General features: G+C 42.6%; 1 protein-coding gene across 12 annotated transcripts in view; it reads right to left on the reverse strand.

Moving 5' to 3' along the window:
• Window positions 1-20,750, reverse strand: part of LOC112236036 (cAMP-specific 3',5'-cyclic phosphodiesterase 4D-like) — a 372,033-nt gene that overhangs the window by 45,326 nt on the left and 305,957 nt on the right. For 8 of the 12 annotated variants that reach the window (XR_006079477.1, XM_042302645.1, XM_042302649.1 and 5 more), the window contains 5 exons: window positions 16,261-16,452; window positions 13,775-13,837; window positions 2,261-2,297; window positions 1,909-1,985; window positions 1,068-1,120 (listed from right to left, as the gene is read on the reverse strand). Coding sequence is in view for 11 of the 12 variants with exons in the window: in XM_042302645.1 (XP_042158579.1) it covers window positions 1,068-1,120; window positions 1,909-1,985; window positions 2,261-2,297; window positions 13,775-13,837; window positions 16,261-16,452 (422 nt within the window). In the remaining variant the exon portion in view is untranslated. The remainder of the gene's footprint in view (window positions 1-1,067; window positions 1,121-1,908; window positions 1,986-2,260; window positions 2,298-13,774; window positions 13,838-16,260; window positions 16,453-20,750) is intronic. The other 4 variants (XM_042302646.1, XM_042302654.1, XM_042302655.1 and 1 more) reach the window with 1 other exon arrangement.

Genomic DNA, 20,750 nt, shown 5'->3' on the forward strand with positions numbered 1-20,750 from the left:
TTGAAGTGTACCTATGATGAAAATTACAGGCCTTTCTCATCTTTTTAAGTGGGAGAACTTGCACAATTGGTGGCTGACTAAATACTTTTTTGCCCCACTGTATATATATTTTTTCACCTTTATTTAACCAGGTGGGTCCGTTGAGAACAAGTTCTCATTTACAACTGCGACCTGGACAAGATGAGCATGAGTGAAGGATGCTTTGTTGCGAAATAGGAAGCCAATTCTAGAATTAATTTTGGATTGGGGATGCTTAATGTGAGCCTGGAAGGAGAGTTTGCTGTCTAACCAGACACCAAGGTATTGATTGACATGACATGATTGGATAAGGGAAAGCCTATTAACCAATCCAAACCTCCCAAATCCAGATCTGTAATCATTGCAAGGAATGAAGGAAGGATGCAGGATGCACTGTATCAGAACCGAGTCAGATGTGCTCCCTGTCATATGACAAACCAACAAGACTGGGTCTTGTTCATTAGGCACCAAACAGAATAAAACTGACGTAAACAAGGAGCGACTACCTGGACTTATCTGATAAGAAATGCTAATTTCCATTTTCTGTCGCGTGCTCTTATGAACACGACACTGGACTGAGGCCAACCAAAACATTGTCCTCTGGCACAGCTCAATAGCAAATGTTCCCACATACAAACACTTCAGAGGATCAGCGTCAAACCCAATGAAACGCAGGCATGCATTCCAAGTTCAAAGTGGACAATAAAAGCCCCAAAAACATGTATGTCCATGCACATAAGTTTTACTCAGAAAATTGGGAAGTGGAGTCCTCCTTCTGTAACCGTATTTCCGGATTTTACTGGACAACAACACAGAAAGGTATTGTATATGCTACTGCAACGCCCGCTGGAAGACGTTTGTAGATTACCTATGATGCCCACGGAGGAAAATGGTTGGTCAATTCAATTCACTACATGGCACTTGTGATTGAAAGAGTTCAGTCAGGATCTTCATGTGAAAGAAAGCAACTGTCAGTTCACAGAAAGAGGTCCGCTGTCATATCAGTTCACTTGGTTGCAGTACCGTGTGTGTGTGTGTGTTGGTCTTACCTGAGAAAGAGGACTTGGTGATGGGTGGTTGTTGGTTACACATAGGGGACCGCCTGTTAAAGGTAGCCACAGAGAAATAAGGCTTAGATCAGGGATGTCTTTCCCTCTCACACACTCTCTCTCTGTCTGTCTCTGTCTCACCCCCCCTCACTCTCTCTCTCTCTCTGTCTGTCTCTGTCTCACCCCCCCTCTCACTCTCTCTCTCTGTCTGTCTCTGTCTCACCCCCCCCCTCTCTCTCTCTCTCTCTCTCTCTCTGTCTGTCTCTGTCTCACCCCCTTTCACTCTCTCTCTCTCTGTCTGTCTCTGTCTCACCCCCTCTCACTCTCTCTCTCTCTCTCTGTCTGTCTCTGTCTCACCCCCCTCACTCTCTCTCTCTCTCTCTCTCTCTGTTTGTCTCTGTCTCACCCCCCCACTCACTCTCTCTCGGTCTGTCTCTGTCTCACCCCCCCTCACTCTCTCTCTCTCTCTGTCTGTCTCTGTCTCACCCCCCCCTCACTCTCTCTCTCTCTCTGTCTGTCTCTGTCTCACCCCCTCTCACTCTCTCTCTCTGTCTGTCTCTGTCTCACCCCCTCTCCTCTCTCTCTCTCTCTCTCTCTCTGTCTGTCTCTGTCTCACCCCCTTTCACTCTCTCTCTCTCCGTCTGTCTCTGTCTCCCCCCCCTCTCTCTCTCTCTCTCCGTCTGTCTCTGTCTCACCCCCCCCTCTCTCTCTCTCTCACTCACTCACTCACTCACTCACTCACTCACTCACTCACTCACTCACTCACTCACTCACTCACTCACTCACTCACTCACTCACTCACTCATACATTTTAGCAATACACTACAATGAATATACTCACTTGTTTGAGGCTCTGTCTTGTTGCAAGTTGGTTAGTGCAGCAAAGTTATTCCGTACCGTTCTCAAACTAGCCAGTACCTACACAGGGTGGAGTACAGCGGGACACATCGGACACTATGTGACATCATGTCAACAGCAATAACGTCCTTAATTTATGAACAATGTCTTAGTGTATCAAAAACATGTCGGCCTTCAACATTATCTGAAGCAACTTGTACTGAGGTAAGAGTCAGGTCCTAAAAAATGATAAAGGTTTACCCAGCAGGCAAAACCTGCTATATGGTTTAATGATGTCATTTTCATCAGTTTTGCCCACTGGGGCAAAAGTGAAAGTGGAGCACATGGGCACTGACCTGTGCAAATGGTGTGACTATCAAGTCGTCGCCATGGCTGTAAGAGAGGAAGAGGAAGAGGAGGAGGAAGATGGTGTATTTACAATGTGAAAGCATACACATCCTGGTCCTCCTATCTCATTGGAAAAAGAAATGTGAGGAAAATCAAATTCATGTTAAGATATCACATGCATTTGTCAACACAGATTAACCATATACGGAGATAGAAAAAATATATATACAATATACACTTACCCTGACAGTTTATTAGGTACACCACCCCATTCACGAAAATGAATTGCTCCTACAGACAGTGAGTCACGTGTCCGTATCTTGTTATATAAAGCAGGCAGACAGGCATCGAGGCATTCAGTTACTGTTAGATTGAACGTTATAATAGGCAAAACGATTGACCTGTGTGACTTTGAGTGTGGTATGATTGTCGGTGCCAGGCGCCCCATGATCCAGTATCTCAGAAATGGCAACCCTCCTGGTCTTTTCACGTACAACCTTGTCCAGGGTTTACTGATAATGGTGCAACAAACAAAAAACATCCAGTCAGCTTGTTGACGAGAGGTCGAAGGAGAATGACAAGAATCGTGCTAGCCAACAGGCAGGCCCGCAAACAGAGAGATAACGGCGCAGTACAACAGTGGTGTGCAGAGCGACATTTCAGAACGCACAACTCGTCAATCCTGGTCATGGATGGGCTATTTCAGCAGACGACTACACCGGGTTCTACTCCTAAGCTAAAAGCAAGAAGAAGCGTCTCCAGTGGGCACGCGATCACCAACACTGGAAAATTTAGTAGAAAAACATCTCCTGATCTGATAAATCTTGGTTGCTGTTGCTTCATGCTCAGTCAGGATTTGGCGTAAGTAACATCAGTCCATGGACCCATCCTGCCTGGTATCAATGGTACAGGCTGGTGTACTGGTATGTGGAATGTTTTACTGGCACACGTTAGTTCCCTTGATACCAATTGAGTAACAAACGTTTCCAACACTTTGTAGAATGCATCCCCTGAAGAATTCAGGCTGTTCTGGAGGCAAGATGGGTGTACCTAATAAACGGATGATTTTTAAAATATATTAAGTAGTTGTATTGTATTGGAATATAGGGTTTGTCTGTGTGACAAGGTACAGCAAGGCAGGGGGAAAAGCATACGGTGCCAAACAAAGATTCAAAACATGAGTTTAATGAAAGTAGTCATCCTTTTGCACCAGTGAATGCAGAAGTATCAGATGTTTGGGGAAAGTGCAAACAGGACCGTTGATGCAGCCTGAATGCTGACATCTTGACTTAGGTCTTCTGTTGTGCCATCATGTGACATCATGTGCCCATACATGTAGGTGTGTTTGAAACACAATCAACTATGAAATAAAATAAGGCTAGGCCCCTTTTTTCTCAATTTCCGCCTGAATGACGTGCCCGAAGTAAACTACCTGTTGCTCAGGACCTGAAGCCAGGATATGCATATAACTGGTACCATTAGTAATAAAACACTTTTAAGTTTGTAGAAATGTTCAAATAATGTAGGAGAATATAACACAATAGATATGGTAGGAGAAAATCCAAAGAAACACCAACCAGAATTTTTTTTTTGAGAGAGACCATGCTCTTACAATGGCAAGCATAAGGGCACACTCAATTCTATATCCCAGGATGAAATTCCTATGGCTTCCACAGGGTTTCAGCAGTCTATGTTCAAGGTTTCAGGCTTGTAACTTCCAAAACTAATAAGAAATATCAGTTTTAGTACAGGGACACAGTCTTGAAAATTTGTGTTTGTGTGCGCCATGAAGAAAGGACGCACCTGCAAAAATCGGTTTCCTATTGAACATAGTTCTTTCCGTAAGAAATATTATAGTTTGATTACATTTTAGGGTATCTGAGGAGTAGATAGAAATGTATTTTGACTTGTTGAAACAATGTTTAGGGGTAGATATTCAGATTCCTTTCTATGTATGTTGCACGAGTGGATTACTCAAAACGATGGCGCCAACTAAACAGACTTTCTGGGATATGAAGAAGGATTTTATCTAACAAAACAACACTACATGTTATAGCTGGGACCCTTTGGATGACAAATCAGAGGAAGATTTTCAAAAAGTAAGTGAATATTTAATCGCTATTTGTAAATTTATGAAACATGTGCCGGTGGAAAAATATTTTTATATGGGGCACCGTCCTCAAACAATTGCATGGCATGCATTCACTGTAATAGCTACTGTAAATTGGACAGTGCAGTTAGATTAACAAGAATTTAATCTTTCAGCCGATATAAGACACTTGTATGTACCTAAATGTTTAATATTTATAATTTGTATGATTATTTATTTGAACTGTGTGCCCGCTATACCCTTTTGCACTGAATCTATCTCTTAATGACCTTAATTATCAATTCCTCAATCCATGTGTTACAAAACCGGTAAACTAGCCTATTAATATTGTTGCACTCGCTAAGTCTAGGGGTCTTAGGCCTAGTTAACTGGTCTGTAACCCTCCATATAATAACACAATGTAGCTGGAGTGTTTTGGCACTTGTCCCATTCTGTTGTTGACAACTACTGACTGTCTGTCCATATGGAGGAGCTGTGAAACTCTTAGGCAATGAAGGACGTGTACTCTCCCAAAGGTCAGGGCTAAATACATCCACTGACAGAGAGACGAGGACAGTTACAGCCGCTAAGAAAGCTATTCTCTCTCACAGTCATTGCTTTCTATGGCCTCATCTGTCTCCCTCCATGTCGATACTCCCTCTCTTTCTACTGTATCTCTTCCACTCTGTCTCTATTCCCCCAAGTTTTTCTACCCACTGTTGGTGTCCACAATGGAGATCTTCGTACCCTTCTCTCTCATTTCTATTGGTTTCTGTTTAACACAACCAGGGCTCTATTTGAACAAACATAACTCAATTGTAAATCTTAGCAGGAATATTTTTGCTATTTTCACAACCAGAATTATGGGCGGAGTAGCTGGCGATGGCAAGAAAGGGCTGGGCTTTGAAGAATAAATAAGTTGAAGGTGTGTAGAGGCTTGACCCCTCCCTGTTGTACTGTCTGTCTCACTGGCCAATAAGAACGTGCTACATGGCTAAATATGTGGTTGCTTCAGGTTGTGTATTTACAGTCTTTTATATATTGCATGAAATGTTAGTCCGTTATAACACAGTTTGTTAAATAGCCTACAGAAACTAAATGTAGGCCTATCCCATATTTGCTAAATATGTTGAACATGTTTATGAACAGTAATTGCATGGCTTCAATATCAAAATATATTGTAAACATAGCATTTGCACTGATTTAGGCCTACTGTAAAATGCATTATGTCTGAGCCATGGACAAGCCAAGCGTTGTCAATAAGTAGGATTACATTCACTATTGATGAGATTTAAAAAGACAGTGAATACATTTTTATCAAATTCTAATAAAACGAAATGTCCACTTGTTTTAAACAGGCTAAATACAGTTATAGGAACCATATTTGCTCCCAGTGGGCGTATAATATGGAAGAATATGGAAGGTTTTGCACACATCCAAACGTTTCACAGGAGCCGGAAAAAGATCCAATATAAAGAGAAAGGAGAAATGTCCACTCACTGCTACTGCTCCCAAATATATATATAGTTATAGCTTTCCATCAGCTGTAAAGGTGTGCGTAACTGGAGGCAGGGAAGTCAGACGCAGGAGAGCAGAACTAGGTAACAGCCGGAGCAGTTTAATATCAAAACCAACGGCATAAAGAAATAACCAACATGGGTACAAAACCCAACTCGCACCAGTCAACATGTGCACAAGCACTTACAACAAACAATTACACACAAAGACATGGGGGAAACAGAGGGTTAAATACACAACAATACATGAGGGAAATGAAAACCAGGTGTGTAGGAAAACAAGACAAAACAAATGGAAAGTGAAAAGTGGATCAACGATGGCTAGAAGACCGGTGACGCTGACCGCCGAACGCCGCCCGAACAAGGAGAGAAACCGACTTCGGTGGAAGTCGTGACATCGGCATTGATATGGCCAGTAGTGACTGGAGTGAAAACAGACTGTAGTTCAAAGTAAACAAACAAACATCTTTTTTTTGTTGCTGTTTTTTTTACCCCCTTTTCCTCCCCAAGTTTGATCTTGTCTTATCGCTCAGCCAATGGGCTCGGGAAGTGAAGGTCGAGTCATGCGTCCTCCGAAACATGACTCGCCAAACTACGCTTCTTAACCTCTCTTGGGTAGGGGGCAGTATTTTGAATTTTGGATGAATGAGGTGCCTATTTAAACTGCCTGTTACTCAGGACCAGAAGCTAGGATATGCATATGTATGATAGTATTGGATAGAAAACACTCTAACGTTTCCAAAACTGTTAAAATAATGTCTGTGAGAATAACGGAACTGACATAGCAGGCAAAAACCTGAGGAATATCCATCCAGGACCTGGGATATTGTTGATGTGGGTACTTTTCAATTGAATGCCTATACAGTATGTAATGTATTGGACCCAGATTGCAGTTCCTATGACTTCCACTAGATGTCAACAGTCTTTAGATATTGTTTCAGGCTTGTATTCGGAAAAATTAGGAAGAATGAGACCATTTTCTAAGTGGACTGTAGAATGAACCAGAGCTCTTTCAGGCGTGTGACCGATTGCGCGCAGTTCGTTGTTTTTCAATTGAAGACGCTATTGTCTGGTTGAAATATTATCGATTATTTAGACAATAGACAACCTGAGGATTAATTGTAAACATTGTTTGACATGTTTCGACGAACTTTACCGGTACTATTAGAATGTATTTGTCTGCATGTCGTGACCGCCTTTGAGTCAGTTGATTACTGAACAAAACGAGCCAACAAAACAGAGTTTTTGGGACATAAAGAGGGACTTTTCAAACAAAACAAACATTTATTGTATAGCTGGGACTCTTGTGACTGCAACCATATGTCATGACGTTGGACTCTTTGAGTATAGCAAGCCCCATCCCCCTCTCCCTGCCTCCCCTTTGCCTCCTTCAACTAGGTTGCTGTGGTCAAAGAGGTTATAAATTCCTGAGAAGACCCTCCCACATGGCCACACAGTATAGAGAGAGTAGATTTTCATTGAGAACAAAGGAAATCCTTCCACCTCACAGAACTTGAGGTATGAACAAATTGTGTTTCAGAGAAGAAAAAAAAAGTATAAAAGATCGGTGAAGAATCCAGCTACGAACTGGTCCGTTTGGAGGATTAGGAGGACAAAGGTTGTAAGACCATTGCTGAGTCTTTTAACCATACCACGTGGTTAAACTCTTAGACTATCGATACCGACAGAATAAGAACAAGTCTTTGATATTAATTACTAGTCTGCAGTTAGGAATTCGGTATCATTGAACGCGAAGAATGACAACCGCCGAAACATCCATTCTATAACGAAACGAATAAATGTCACTCTGAACTATCCACTATAACCACGACCGAGAGAGAGAGGGAGAGAGACGGACAATTCTACAAAAGAAACAAACTTTTCACCAGCGATCAAGACGACAAATTGAGCGTAAATATATAAATTGATTGCAATTGTTCCCGAATGAGTGAGCTTTCATGTGCAAAGGATTAGCATTTCAATTGTTATAATTATTAACTCTGTAGTGACTTCTTAGTCGACCCCCACTTCCCCTTTTGTCTAACAAGCCACCATGCCGGTTTAGCCCACTAGGGCACATTCTCCTATCATTTCATGTAACCACATTTGCCTTGTTTGTTTGTTTGTTTATGCATTTCTGGTGAATTACTTATTTAGTAATAAATAAATGATTTAAGACAATTGATGTATGGATGACTCATAGTGAAGACTGGGTTCATGCAGATAACCAACAATTTACGACGTTTGTAATGAGACTAACGTGAGGTAAAGTAAATAATTAATTAATTCGAAGACTAATTGATCCGATATAATATCAGAAAAGTTATTTTAGGAAATGATAACTTTGTAATCTGAATATTTTTCCTTGGTGCCCCGACTTCCTAGTAATTACGGTTACATAATTAATCAGTCTAATCGCGTAATAACTAATTACAGAGAAGCTTTGACAAAAACTATCAGTCTTCAGTTAATGATAGTAAAGACACGACACATATGAAGATCATCAAAGGTAAGTGATTATTTTTAAATCGCTATTTCTGACTTTAGTAATCCCTTTACTTGGTTGTAAAATGTTTGAATGCTTTTGTAAGTGGGGCACTGTCCTCAGATAATCACATGCTATGCTTTTGTAAGCAGGGCACTGTCCTCAGATAATCACATGGTATGCTTTTGTAAGCGGGGCGCTGTCCTCAGATAATCGCATGCTATGCTTTTGTAAGCGGGGCGCTGTCCTCAGATAATCACATGGTATGCTTTTGTAAGCGGGGCGCTGTCCTCAGATAATCACATGGTATGCTTTTGTAAGCGGGGCACTGTCCTCAGATAATCACATGGTATGCTTTTGTAAGCGGGGCGCTGTCCTCAGATAATCACATGGTATGCTTTTGTCAGCGGGGCGCTGTCCTCAGATAATCACATGGTATGCTTTTGTAAGCGGGGCACTGTCCTCAGATAATCACATGGTATGCTTTTGTAAGCAGGGCACTGTCCTCAGATAATCACATGGTATGTTTTTGTAAGCGGGGCACTGTCCTCAGATAATCACATGGTATGCTTTCACCGTAAAGCCTTTTTGAAATATGACACAGCGGCTGGATTAACAAGAAGTTAATCTTTAAGCCGATGTATAACACTTGTATTTTTATGAATGTTAAATTTGACTATTTCTGTATTTTGAATTTGGTGCTCTGCAATTTCACCGGATGTTGGCCAGGTGGGACGCTAGCGCTAAGAAGTTTTAACACTCATCCGCTTAACCCGGAAGCCAGCCGCACCAGTATGTTGGAGGAAACACTGTTTAACTGATGACCAGGGTCAGCCTGCAAGCGCCTGGCCCACCACAAGGAATCACTAGAGCGCAATAAGCCAAGTAAAGCCTCATCAGCCAAACCCTCCCCTAACCTGGACGACGCTGGGCCAAACCCTCCCCTAACCCGGACGAAGCTGGGCCAAACCCTCCCCTAACCCAGACGACGCTGGGCCAAAACCTCCCTAACCCGGACGACGCTGGGCCAAAACCTCCCTAACCCGGACGACGCTGGGCCAAACCCTCCCCTAACCCGTACGACGCTGGGCCAAACCCTCCCCTAACCCGGACGACGCTGGGCCAAAACCTCCCCTTATCCGGACGACGCCAAGTCCTCTGGGACTCCGATCACAGCCGGTTGTGTTACAGCCCGAGCTCGAACTTACACATGGATTCAGCACCACAGACATCGATCGGAATTCCCGCGATTTGATAGGTCCAACAGAGGAAAGTGAAAAATGCATTCATTGACAAAATGATAAACGGAAAACAATAAGCAGTCTTTTAAATAACTTGATGTTCTGACACCTTTTATGCAATGGGCATAATGAGTCCAACCTTTTCACAGAAGCTGGACAAAAATCATGTACAATATGAATAAAAAAGGGTAATGTCTGTTGACTGTTTTCTGCTTGTGATATTTTCATAAACATTGGTGATTTACATATGGCTACTGTGTGGGTGTCCGATGTAGAAATTAATGCCATAACCAACTGAGTAACCGCTAAGACCAGCTTTTGGTCGGTCTTAAACATCCCTAGTTGCACTGTCTGAAATTGGCATATTGGCGCATGTTTTTAAGGACACACCTCAAAAATAGAGCCCTCAATCTCTCAACTATCTGTTCTATCCTAATGTAACAGTATAACTTTAGACCATCCCCTCGCCCATACCCAGGCTCAAACCAGGGACCCTCTGCACACATCAACAACAGTCACCCACGAAGCATCGTTACCCATCGCTCCACAAAAGCCGCGGCAAGGGGAACTACTACTTCAAGGTCTCAGAGCAAGTGACGTCACCGATTGAAACACTATTTAGCGCGCACCACCGCTAACTAAGCTAACGTTTCACATCCGTTATACTAATACTTATCTCCCTGCCTCTTTCTTTCTCAGCTCTATCCGTTTCTAACCCTCTCTGCCAAGTTCTTTCACTCACTATCCTTCGCTCTCTCCCCTCAGTAGCTCCTGACTGTCTCTTGCTTGCCCCAGAAGTGGTGTCAGAGCTACTTGGGTTTGTTTCATGGGAGAACCGATCGATTTCCCCAAATGTGTCTTTGGCCTTGGACATATTGACCCTTGCTTAGAGAATGAGGATAGTTGAGACTAGCATAGTTGTATTACTTACTGCTGTGTGAAGCTAAAGTTTGAGTTTAGCTAGAGTTTTGGCCTTCTTCTTTGGCTCGTATGAGCATTTTAATGAAGACTTGTTTACAGTTGAGTTTCTGCAGATATTACAGATACTGCAGATATTTTTTAACAAAAACTTTCTGAGGAAATTGTTCAACAACAACGGATGAGAAGGATGAATCTTCCCTCGCCACAAGTTTCTCAACTTCAAGTGTCAATTGTTTTTCAGCAACTGGTGCATAGAATCCCCTCTACTTACAAACTCAAACAGAAAAAAAACAAGTGTAAATTTGATAAAGCTTAGCACTTCATTAAGAAACAAATGAATGGTTGGCCAAGTACTTGTTCAGTTAAGCATGTGTTAAGCTGCAATGCATTGGATTGGAAGTGGATTCCCATAACACAGAATGCATGCATTCTCTTGCTAACACAATGAAACAGTCCCATGCATGGATACCAGTGTACTCAGAGGAACCACACACAGTAGAGGAGTCGGGTGGCAGCTTCTCAATAGCTAACCCAGGAAGGAGTGCTCTTAAGCGGGCATTAGTGCAGGGAGAAGCAGGGTAGGGTAAGGGATAGAGGGGTAGGAGGCATCAGCTAATTTCCAATAGACAGAGGGACCAGTGTCTTTCAGTCCTGGAGATCTAGACAGGGTGTGCAGGTTTTTATTCTAGTCCTTCACTAATACATCTGATTCAACAGTGCTCGAACAACCCCGGAGGGCCCAAGGACCAGGATTGAACAACACTGCCTCTGAAGGTCCCTCCCAAAGGAAACATACCCTCTTCGATAGTCATTGGGCTCGCTGAAGAACCGTCCCATTTCACGCATGTTTTTTGTCGCTCGTGGTCTCATAATGGCTCCTGAGGTTTGCGGTCTGTCGAGTGTGTGTGTGTGTGTGTGTCTGAGTGTGTGTATGTGCGCGCAGGCGCAAGTTATGGCTAGTTAACTGAGCGCCCTATCACAACTGACACACAGAAAGGTCGAGGTACCATGGGAAGCGTAGTGCCACTCTCACGTGCCGCTATCAGACATGGCTAGTATGGAATGTGCTACAAATAAAGCTGGCTAAACTTAGCTCCCCTGACGCTCTTGACTCCCGTACTGCACATTAAATATCACTATCAAAGTGTTCGTTCAGCATAAAAGTATGTTTTTCCCCCTTAAACAGGAATTGTCCGTAAGTATTGCAAAAGAAGTTGAAAGTAGCTGATGTAGTATAGCCTGGATGTAGTATAGCCTGGATGTAGTAGCCTGGATGTAGTGGCCTGGATGTAGTAGCCTGGATGTAGTAGCCTGGATGTAGTATAGCCTGGATGTAGTATAGCCTGGATGTAGTAGCCTGACAGTTCAAGCAATCGACAAGGATAGATCATTTTCAACAATGGCGAATTGGCTATGAAGCAACAACACACTGTCAACGGGCTATGTTGAAAGTGCCGAATCACTTTTAGGTCGTCCATCCTCAACTCTTTCAGGCCGCTGGAGACATATCAGTTACATGTTATGATGGCATCACCTGATAGCGCTCCTCCTTCCCTTTCTGCATATCGGGTGGGATTATAGTGGAAGCTCATGACAGAGCTCCCATAGGCCTTTGCATTATGCATAAAGGGGGTGTCGAGTTACGGTGAGTGAGCAAACGAGCCTCCTCCGAGCCAAATTAAAACCCTTTTGAAGACCGTTGCTCATTTTGTAGAAAAGCCACAGTCACCTTCTCAATTTCAGTTTGTCTTGCAGATTGTATCGTCATTCATTAATTTGTGCTCATCACAATTGTAGTTTTGGTTCTGATAATGTGATGGCTTTAGATGTACTGTGACATGAAATCCCATCTGAAATCCCATCTGCTGACAGACTGATGACTACACTTTCCACTTTTGTGGATGTTTGTCAAAATAAAACTGAGTTCAACATCTGTAGGTATCTTGCATCTTAATGTATTTATAAGAATTCTGAATAAATGAATGAATGCCCAGTGTACAAAAGCATCAGAACGCCTAGCTCTGGTACAGAGCGTTAGTGTGCCTTTCTCAACTACTTAGTAGAATAGTTGAGAAAGGCACACTGGACCAGAGCTACGAAACGCCTACTATTACAATGACTTCAACTCTGTTCAAATGAGGAGATGGAGAAAGTGGTAAACAAATGATCAGGATGGGGTTGGAGTTGGGGGAAGTCTCTAACACTGCTGCTTTACATGCCATGCAGTCTTCATAAAACAAAGATGAGCATCACACATGTTAGATGAGACAACAATGTTCTGAGACCCAGAAACTAGGCGTAATCTTGAGTCTAAACCCATAAACCAGACTTTGATCCATCCCTTCATGCCATGTCATTGGGATGTTCCACTGCAATTTTCCACAGGGGTGGAAAGATCTACCAGAGTGCACCACTTAGGGAAGGATTTGGGGGGTGAGGTTTTAATGCCCAGAATACTAAACCATGTCTAAAAACTCTCTAAACCGTCAGCCTCTCTCTGGTTGTGAGTGTCAATCAAATTTAGGGAGACAAATTTCCTGACTTCTCATTCAATCTGGTCATTTGTTTTATTTGTATTTTTTTTACCATTCTGTGCATTAAAGATGAGGATGTATTGGAGACACGTGCGTCTAACGTGGTCTGTGATGTGAGGTGTGAGCAGCAAGGCAGAGACAGGCACAGCATTCGTCCGTAACAGCATGGTCAGCGCGTGCTGTTAGTGTGTGTGGTGGGGGCTAACACTTTAGCAGACGCCTCCGTCATAAGGCCTTCATAACACTGTCATAACATGACAATACATGACATAATGATACCGTCATTAAACAAGCCTTTGACGTGGCAGACGAGCCACGACAGCTGTCCTCTTATGAAAACTGAGCTTTTGCCGTCACCAAAACAACGTTGCATGAGAGAGCTAGCAAACTAGCTAGCTGGCTAGCTTTGTTTTTCCCAAACCGGTTCTTGGGGACCCCAAGCTATTTCACACATTTTTTCAGCTACAACACTAGCACACCTGAATCAGATGTGTTTTTTCTTGAATAGACCAAAAATGTGCAACAGCTGGGGTCCTTGACAAACAGGCTGGGTAACATTGGGATTACATAGCTAGTTTTCCGAAACAACAGTTTGTGTTACGACTGTCAATAGTCAGGTGTCAAAAATGAACATGGTACTGATTGTGTCATAACCATGGCAGTGCATTGGCCCTTATGAAGAAGGGGTGAAACTAAGTGTTAGCGACTGGAGTTTGTCCGCAGGGCCTCACTTACTTTCCACTAATGACGGGCTCAGACCGTCGCGAGGTCAGGCCTGGCCTCTGCAGGTGGTTATTCCTATCGATAAGAACACAAAATGGAGGACACTGAGCGAGTCAGTTTTGTTGCGTCATTCAGGGTCTCTGTCTTGCGTCATTTCAACATCTTTTGCCCAGTTTATCCCGCTGGGAGGTCAGATAGTCTGATGAATGACTTTCTGTCCAGATGGTCTTAGATAGGTCAGTATGACACCAACGGAGTTAGACCTCGGTGCAACAGAGGAGTCAGGAAGACGGGGCCTAGTTTGTACTCTGTCACCTTTTACAAAGAGGATGCAGTGACATAAATAGCCAATGTGCATCCTCATATGGAATGAACTGAGAAACAGAAGGCAACATCGAGAGCAGCACTGTGGAAGGTTAAGACAAACATGTAGGATACATATATTTAGACACAAGCAAGGATGACTTCAGTCCACTGTCTGTCTCTCAACAGAGAGATGACAACATGACTTCAGTCCACTGTCTGTCTCTCAACAGAGAGATGACAACATGACTTCAGTCTACTGTCTGTCTCTCAACAGAGAGATGACAACATGACTTCAGTCCACTGTCTGTCTCTCAATAGAGAGAGGACAACATGACTTCAGTCTACTGTCTGTCTCTCAACAGAGAGAGGACAACATGACTTCAGTCTACTGTCTGTCTCTCAACAGAGAGATGACAACATGACTTCAGTCCACTGTCTGTCTCTCAATAGAGAGAGGACAACATGACTTCAGTCTACTGTCTGTCTCTCAACAGAGAGAGGACAACATGACTTCAGTCTACTGTCTGTCTCTCAACAGAGAGATGACAACATGACTTCAGTCTACTGTCTGTCTCTCAACAGAGAGAGGACAACATGACTTCAGTCCACTGTCTGTCTCTCAACAGAGAGAGGACAACATGACTTCAGTCTACTGTTTGAGCCTCCTGATGGAAGGACGACATGGAGGACAGTGTCCTGGTATGTACTTATAGGGCATGAAAGAGAAAGAGAGAGAGAGAGAGAGAGAGAGAGAGAGCAGGAGGAGGAGATGGAGGATTGAGGATTCAGTGTTTCCCCTATATTCATAGCTGAAAAAAATCCTAGGGGAAACAATGGGATCCTCCAGTTTTATGTGGAGCGACAGAAGGACAGGGGTAGGCAACCCTGGTTCTGAGTTCCTCTGGTACTGCAGGATTTTGTTCTAACCAGGCACCACACCTGTCTCTACTAATTACTTCACCAACTGAGAAGATCCATTAATTGATCAATTGAATTGGATACATTTCACCAACATGGTATTCCATGTCTAAAGCAAAACTAAAGCGAAACTTTAGGTACCTCCGGCACATCAGGACCAGAGTTGCTAACTCCCCTGCTCCAGGGGCTCCACAGTTTCTTCATGTAATTTCCCATAAGAAACCCTCTGATTAAAGAGGAGTGACTGAGTCAAAAGTATATTATAGCTGTGTTTACACAGTCAGACCAATTCTGATATTTTATTTACCACTAATTGGTCTTTTGACCAAGCAGATCAGCTCTTTTGCCAGTAACTGGGCCAAATATCAGAATTGTGCTACCTGTGTAAACAGAGGGCATATTCAGGGGCATTTATTGGAATGGCTGATTATGTGTTGAGGTCAACAAGGTCAAAGTCATGCTGTGTAGAAGACAGAGAGAGGGCCTGGTGCCGTGGTCTGTAATGTCTGTTGAAATACCATGATGACTAGTGGGAACAGACTCATGATACTTCCTGGGAAAAGAGTCTTGTATGAGATGTTCTACTTCAGATGAAAGTCACTCGTCCAGATTATAGGCCACAAAAATCACATTTGGAGGACCATTATTTTAAGCCATTCAATAATAGCTTCTTACAAATATTTGAACTTGGGAAGGATTAGTTTGTATTACATTTGTATGGAGAATTCAGCCACAGGTCACCTACTTGGTACATATTGGTGGGCCGATGAGTGATTTACAATCGAGGCATCTGAATAACAGGCTCATTACTTCAGGGGAGGTAAGTAGTGAATATATTCCAATACTTTCGACCTGACCTGACCTCAACAAACTCTCTGGGAGAGAAAATGGAACATAATATTCAAGTCATGTTTAGGGGACACCAAATCCACCTTCGCTTTCAATGAAAACTTTCCTATCGATCCTTTCATTTAGTTTCGATCGCTGTTAAAGACCACACTTTGACTTACCATAACATAACACCATGTATATTCTCCGGATGGAAACACATGCTTGTTTTAACATCTTTAGAACAATTGTTCAGATTAGGGATGTCAATGGTTAACCAGTTACCTTTTTAGCTCGTTAGCTCGTTAGCTTGTTAGCTCATTAGCCAGCCAAAATAAATTAGCCAGCTAAGATGATCAGTTTAATGGTTATAATGTGTATTATTAGAGAAAGTCACAATCAGCAATGGTTTAGAAAGAGAGAAGAAGTACAAGATTTGCGCTCACATGTCGCTGGCGATGGAGGAGTTTCTGGACATGGACTTGGGTGACAGGTCGTAGTCCGAGTCCGAGCGGTAGAGGAAGGACTCTCTCCGCTGACTGTGGACAAAGTTGGCCTGCAGGATGAGCCCTGACCCTGGACTGGCCATGGGGTCCAGGGGGCTGCGTCCCGATGATGTGCCATTGTCAACATCGAAGCTACGGAGAGACAGAGAGATGAAATGTTAGAAGAGAGGTGTTCACATTCACAATCCCAAAATATGTTTTTGCTCATTAGCGTTGGAAGATGTACCCCTTTTTGCCAAATGAGATAATTTATGGACAATATTTCTGGAGAGCATCCCTAGAGGTTAAAGTTCCTTATTGAACCACGTAAGTATAGTCTCTGTAGAACTACCTGAGTATAGCCTCTGTAGAACTACCTGAGTATAATCTCTATAGAACTACCTGAGTATAGTCTCTATAGAACTACCTGAGTATAGTCTCTATAGAACTACCTGAGTATAATCTCTATAGAACTACCTGAGTATAGTCTCTATAGAACTACCTGAGTATAGTCTCTATAAAACTACCTGAATATAGTCGCTGTAGAACTACCTGAGTATAGTCTCTATATAACTACCTGAGTATAGTCTCTGTAGAACTACCTAAATATAGTCTCTGTAGAACTACCTGAATATAGTCTCTGTAGAACTACCTGAGTATAGTCTCTGGAGAACTCCCTGAGTATAGTCTTTATAGAACTAGCTGAGTATAGTCTCTATAGAACTACCTGAGTATAGCCTCTGTAGAACTACCTAAATATAGTCTCTATAAAACTACCTGAATATAGTCACTGTAGAACTACCTGAGTATAGTCTCTATAGAACTACCTGAGTATAGCCTCTGTAGAACTACCTGAATATAGTCTCTGTAGAACTACCTGAGTATAGTCTCTGTAGAACTACCGGAGTATAGTCTCTGTAGAACTACCTGAGTATAGTCTCTGTAGAACTACCTGAGTATAGTCTCTGTAGAACTACCTGAGTATAGTCTCTGTAGAACTACCTGAGTATAGCCTCTGTAGAACTACCTGAGTATAGTCTCTGTAGAACTACCTGAATATAGCCTCTGTAGAACTACCTGAGTATAGTCTCTGTAGAACTACCTGAATATAGTCTCTGTAGAACTACCTGAATATAGTCTCTGTAGAACTACCTGAATATAGTCTCTGTAGAACTACCCAAGTATAGTCTCTGTAGAACTACCCGAGTATAGTCTCTGTAGAACTACCTGAGTATAGTCTATATAGAACTACCTGAGTATAGTCTCTGTAGAACTACCTGAAAATAGTCTCTGTAGAACTACCTGAGTATAGTCTCTGTAGAACTACCTGAATATAGTCTCTGTAGAACTACCCGAGTATAGTCTCTGTAGAACTACCTGAGTATAGTCTCTGTAGAACTACCTGAGTATAGTCTCTGTAGAACTACCCTGAGTATAGTCTCTGTAGAACTACCTGAGTATAGTCTCTGTAGAACTACCCGAGTATAGTCTCTGTAGAACTACCTGAGTATAGTCTCTGTAGAACTACCTGAGTATAGCCTCTGTAGAACTACCTGAGTATAGTCTCTATATAACTACCTGAGTATAGTCTCTGTAGAACTGTGTTGTGATAATTAGCAACACAGGTCAGGAAACTGACTATAGGAGACTAACGTGTAGGTGTGGAATCTCCAGACACATAAACACAGGTGAGTTAACTAGCACAGCTAATTAGGCTGGTTAGTCATGCCACAATGATGTCATTGTCCTCCTGCTCCGATTAAGAATGGATGTCACCCATGTTCCCTAAGTTAGCATCTGCCAAGTGGCAGCACAAGGAGGGGGAGGCTTGGAGAAAGCCTGCACACACACAATAGACAGATGCGTGCATGAAAACATGCTCACAGACGTACAGACACACACAGGATCACACACACAAGGGATTCCCCAGTGTGACGTTGGGACCAAACTAGGTCTCCTACCTACATCATCAGCCTTATCTGTTTAAAGACTCTCCCTGAAGACAATTCAGCCGAAGTGGGCCACCTCACAAGGAGGCCTGGAGTATGATGAGAGCTGGCTTTATTCATGCTTCCGATTGTCCTCTGTCTACTCTATCCTGTACGTCAGTCTTTGTGTGATTCACAGGGCTATAGGGACTATGAATTTCTACACCATCATGATCTAGTTCTTCCATTGCATTGAAAAGTGTAACAGTGACTTCTCCGGTGACTTGCTTCGTGTCCATGTCACAATTCTGTCTCAGTGTTCTTCATTTGTACAACCTACTTCTCATAGTTAGGAATGTTTAACCAAATCTTTATGAAACTCTGAATTAGGAGTGCCGACAACTTTAGGAACAAACTGTCCAAAAGTACAGTAGCCCTGTCTAAAAGTGATTAATGAGTAGAAGTGTCCATCTCAGTTATAGAACTCTATAGGGCTTGCATGTGCATAGTCAATTTCCTGTAAATCCACCTTCATGATAATAATAATGGTGTCAGTGTGGAACTACAGTCCTCTTCATTAGAAACAGACATCTTCATGATCATAATAATGGTGTCAGTGTGGAACTACAGTCCTCTTCATTAGAACCAGACATCTTCATGATCATAATAATGGTGTCAGTGTGGAACTACAGTCCTCTTCATTAGAACCAGACGTCTTCAGGATCATAATAATGGTGTCAATGTGGAACTACAGTCCTCTTCATTAGAACCAGACGTCTTCAGGACTTCTTCAGGATCATAATAATAGTGTCAGTGTGGAACTACAGTCCTCTTCATTAGAACCAGACGTCTTCAGGACTTCTTCATGATCATAATAATGGTGTCAGTGTGGAACTACAGTCCTCTTCATTAGAACCAGACGTCTTCAGGATCATAATAATGGTGTCAGTGTGGAACTACAGTCCTCTTCATTAGAAACAGACGTCTTCAGGATCATAATAATGGTGTCAATGTGGAACTACAGTCCTCTTCATTAGAACCAGACGTCTTCAGGATCATAATAATGGTGTCAATGTGGAACTACAGTCCTCTTCATTAGAACCAGACGTCTTCAGGACTTCTTCAGGATCATAATAATAGTGTCAGTGTGGAACTACAGTCCTCTTCATTAGAACCAGACGTCTTCAGGACTTCTTCAGGATCATAATAATGGTGTCAATGTGGAACTACAGTCCTCTTCATTAGAACCAGACGTCTTCAGGACTTCTTCAGGATCATAATAATAGTGTCAGTGTGGAACTACAGTCCTCTTCATTAGAACCAGACGTCTTCAGGACTTCTTCAGGATCATAATAATGGTGTCAGTGTGGAACTACAGTCCTCTTCATTAGAACCAGACGTCTTCAGGACTTCACAAAGGGAGGATGCCAGAAGAAAAAGGCCATGGAAAGAATCATCGTTTAAGTTCCCCGTGTTCTCTGGAAGCAGATAATGACAAATTAGTTTTTGATTCCTCTCCTAAAAAGGAGAAGAGGAGCCGGTCCTGCTGACAAAATAAGAACACCTTGACAAGAGAACACCATTATTCAAGGTGTATTTATCTTTTACTTCTCTTTTCAATTTGTGGAGCCTTGTGTTTTGGCTCCCGGAGTGAAAAATGTTTCAGTGCTGCAACCATCTCTCTGAGGCCAAGGATATCATTCTGAAGTCTCATTTCTCACTTTGTTTTTGTAGTTCAGTACTTTTCCTTCTCGTTTTCAATGCATTTTATTTTAAAGAGGCTACACAGAACTTTTTCCTATAGTGGTGCTCAAGCCAAAAGGGGTCATCTGAATGGACAGAAATAGTGTCCAAAAATGACCTAATTGGGCAGAAAAGTACACATCTCACCATAGTGTATTTCTCACCAAAGAAATGCAGAGTAAGTACTGATACTTGTCAAAACTACCCATCTACTTATTCCTAGCCCGGCTGTACAGATGTCGGATCTTAACTTAATCACCATGTTGCAGGAAAACTTGCAATGCAGGACATTTAAAACATGCAGTGTATTTGAGGGTTAAAAAGGCTTCTGAAGTTTGTAATTGTATTTTCCTGCTGTAGCAAACTGGCTCAAATGAAGATCCAACATCTGTGCACACCCTTGGAACTTTCAGTCAGTGAGACAAAGAGGCCCCACATACTCTACTGCTGACTGAACAGGCCTATTCCCCACATACTCTACTGCTGACTGAACAGGCCTATTCCCCACATACTCTACTGCTGACTGAACAGACCTATTCCCCACATACTCTACTGCTGACTGAACAGGCCTATTCCCCACATACTCTACTGCTGACTGAACAGGCCTATTCCCCACATACTCTACTGCTGACTGAACAGGCCTATTCCCTACATACTCTACTGCTGACTGAACAGACCTATTCCCCACATACTCTACTGCTGACTGAACAGGCCTATTCCCCACATACTCTACTGCTGACTGAACAGGCCTATTCCCCACATACTCTACTGCTGACTGAA

Source organism: Oncorhynchus tshawytscha, linkage group LG20 (genome assembly GCF_018296145.1).
Source record: "Oncorhynchus tshawytscha isolate Ot180627B linkage group LG20, Otsh_v2.0, whole genome shotgun sequence".
Classification (NCBI taxonomy): Eukaryota; Metazoa; Chordata; class Actinopteri; order Salmoniformes; family Salmonidae; genus Oncorhynchus; species Oncorhynchus tshawytscha.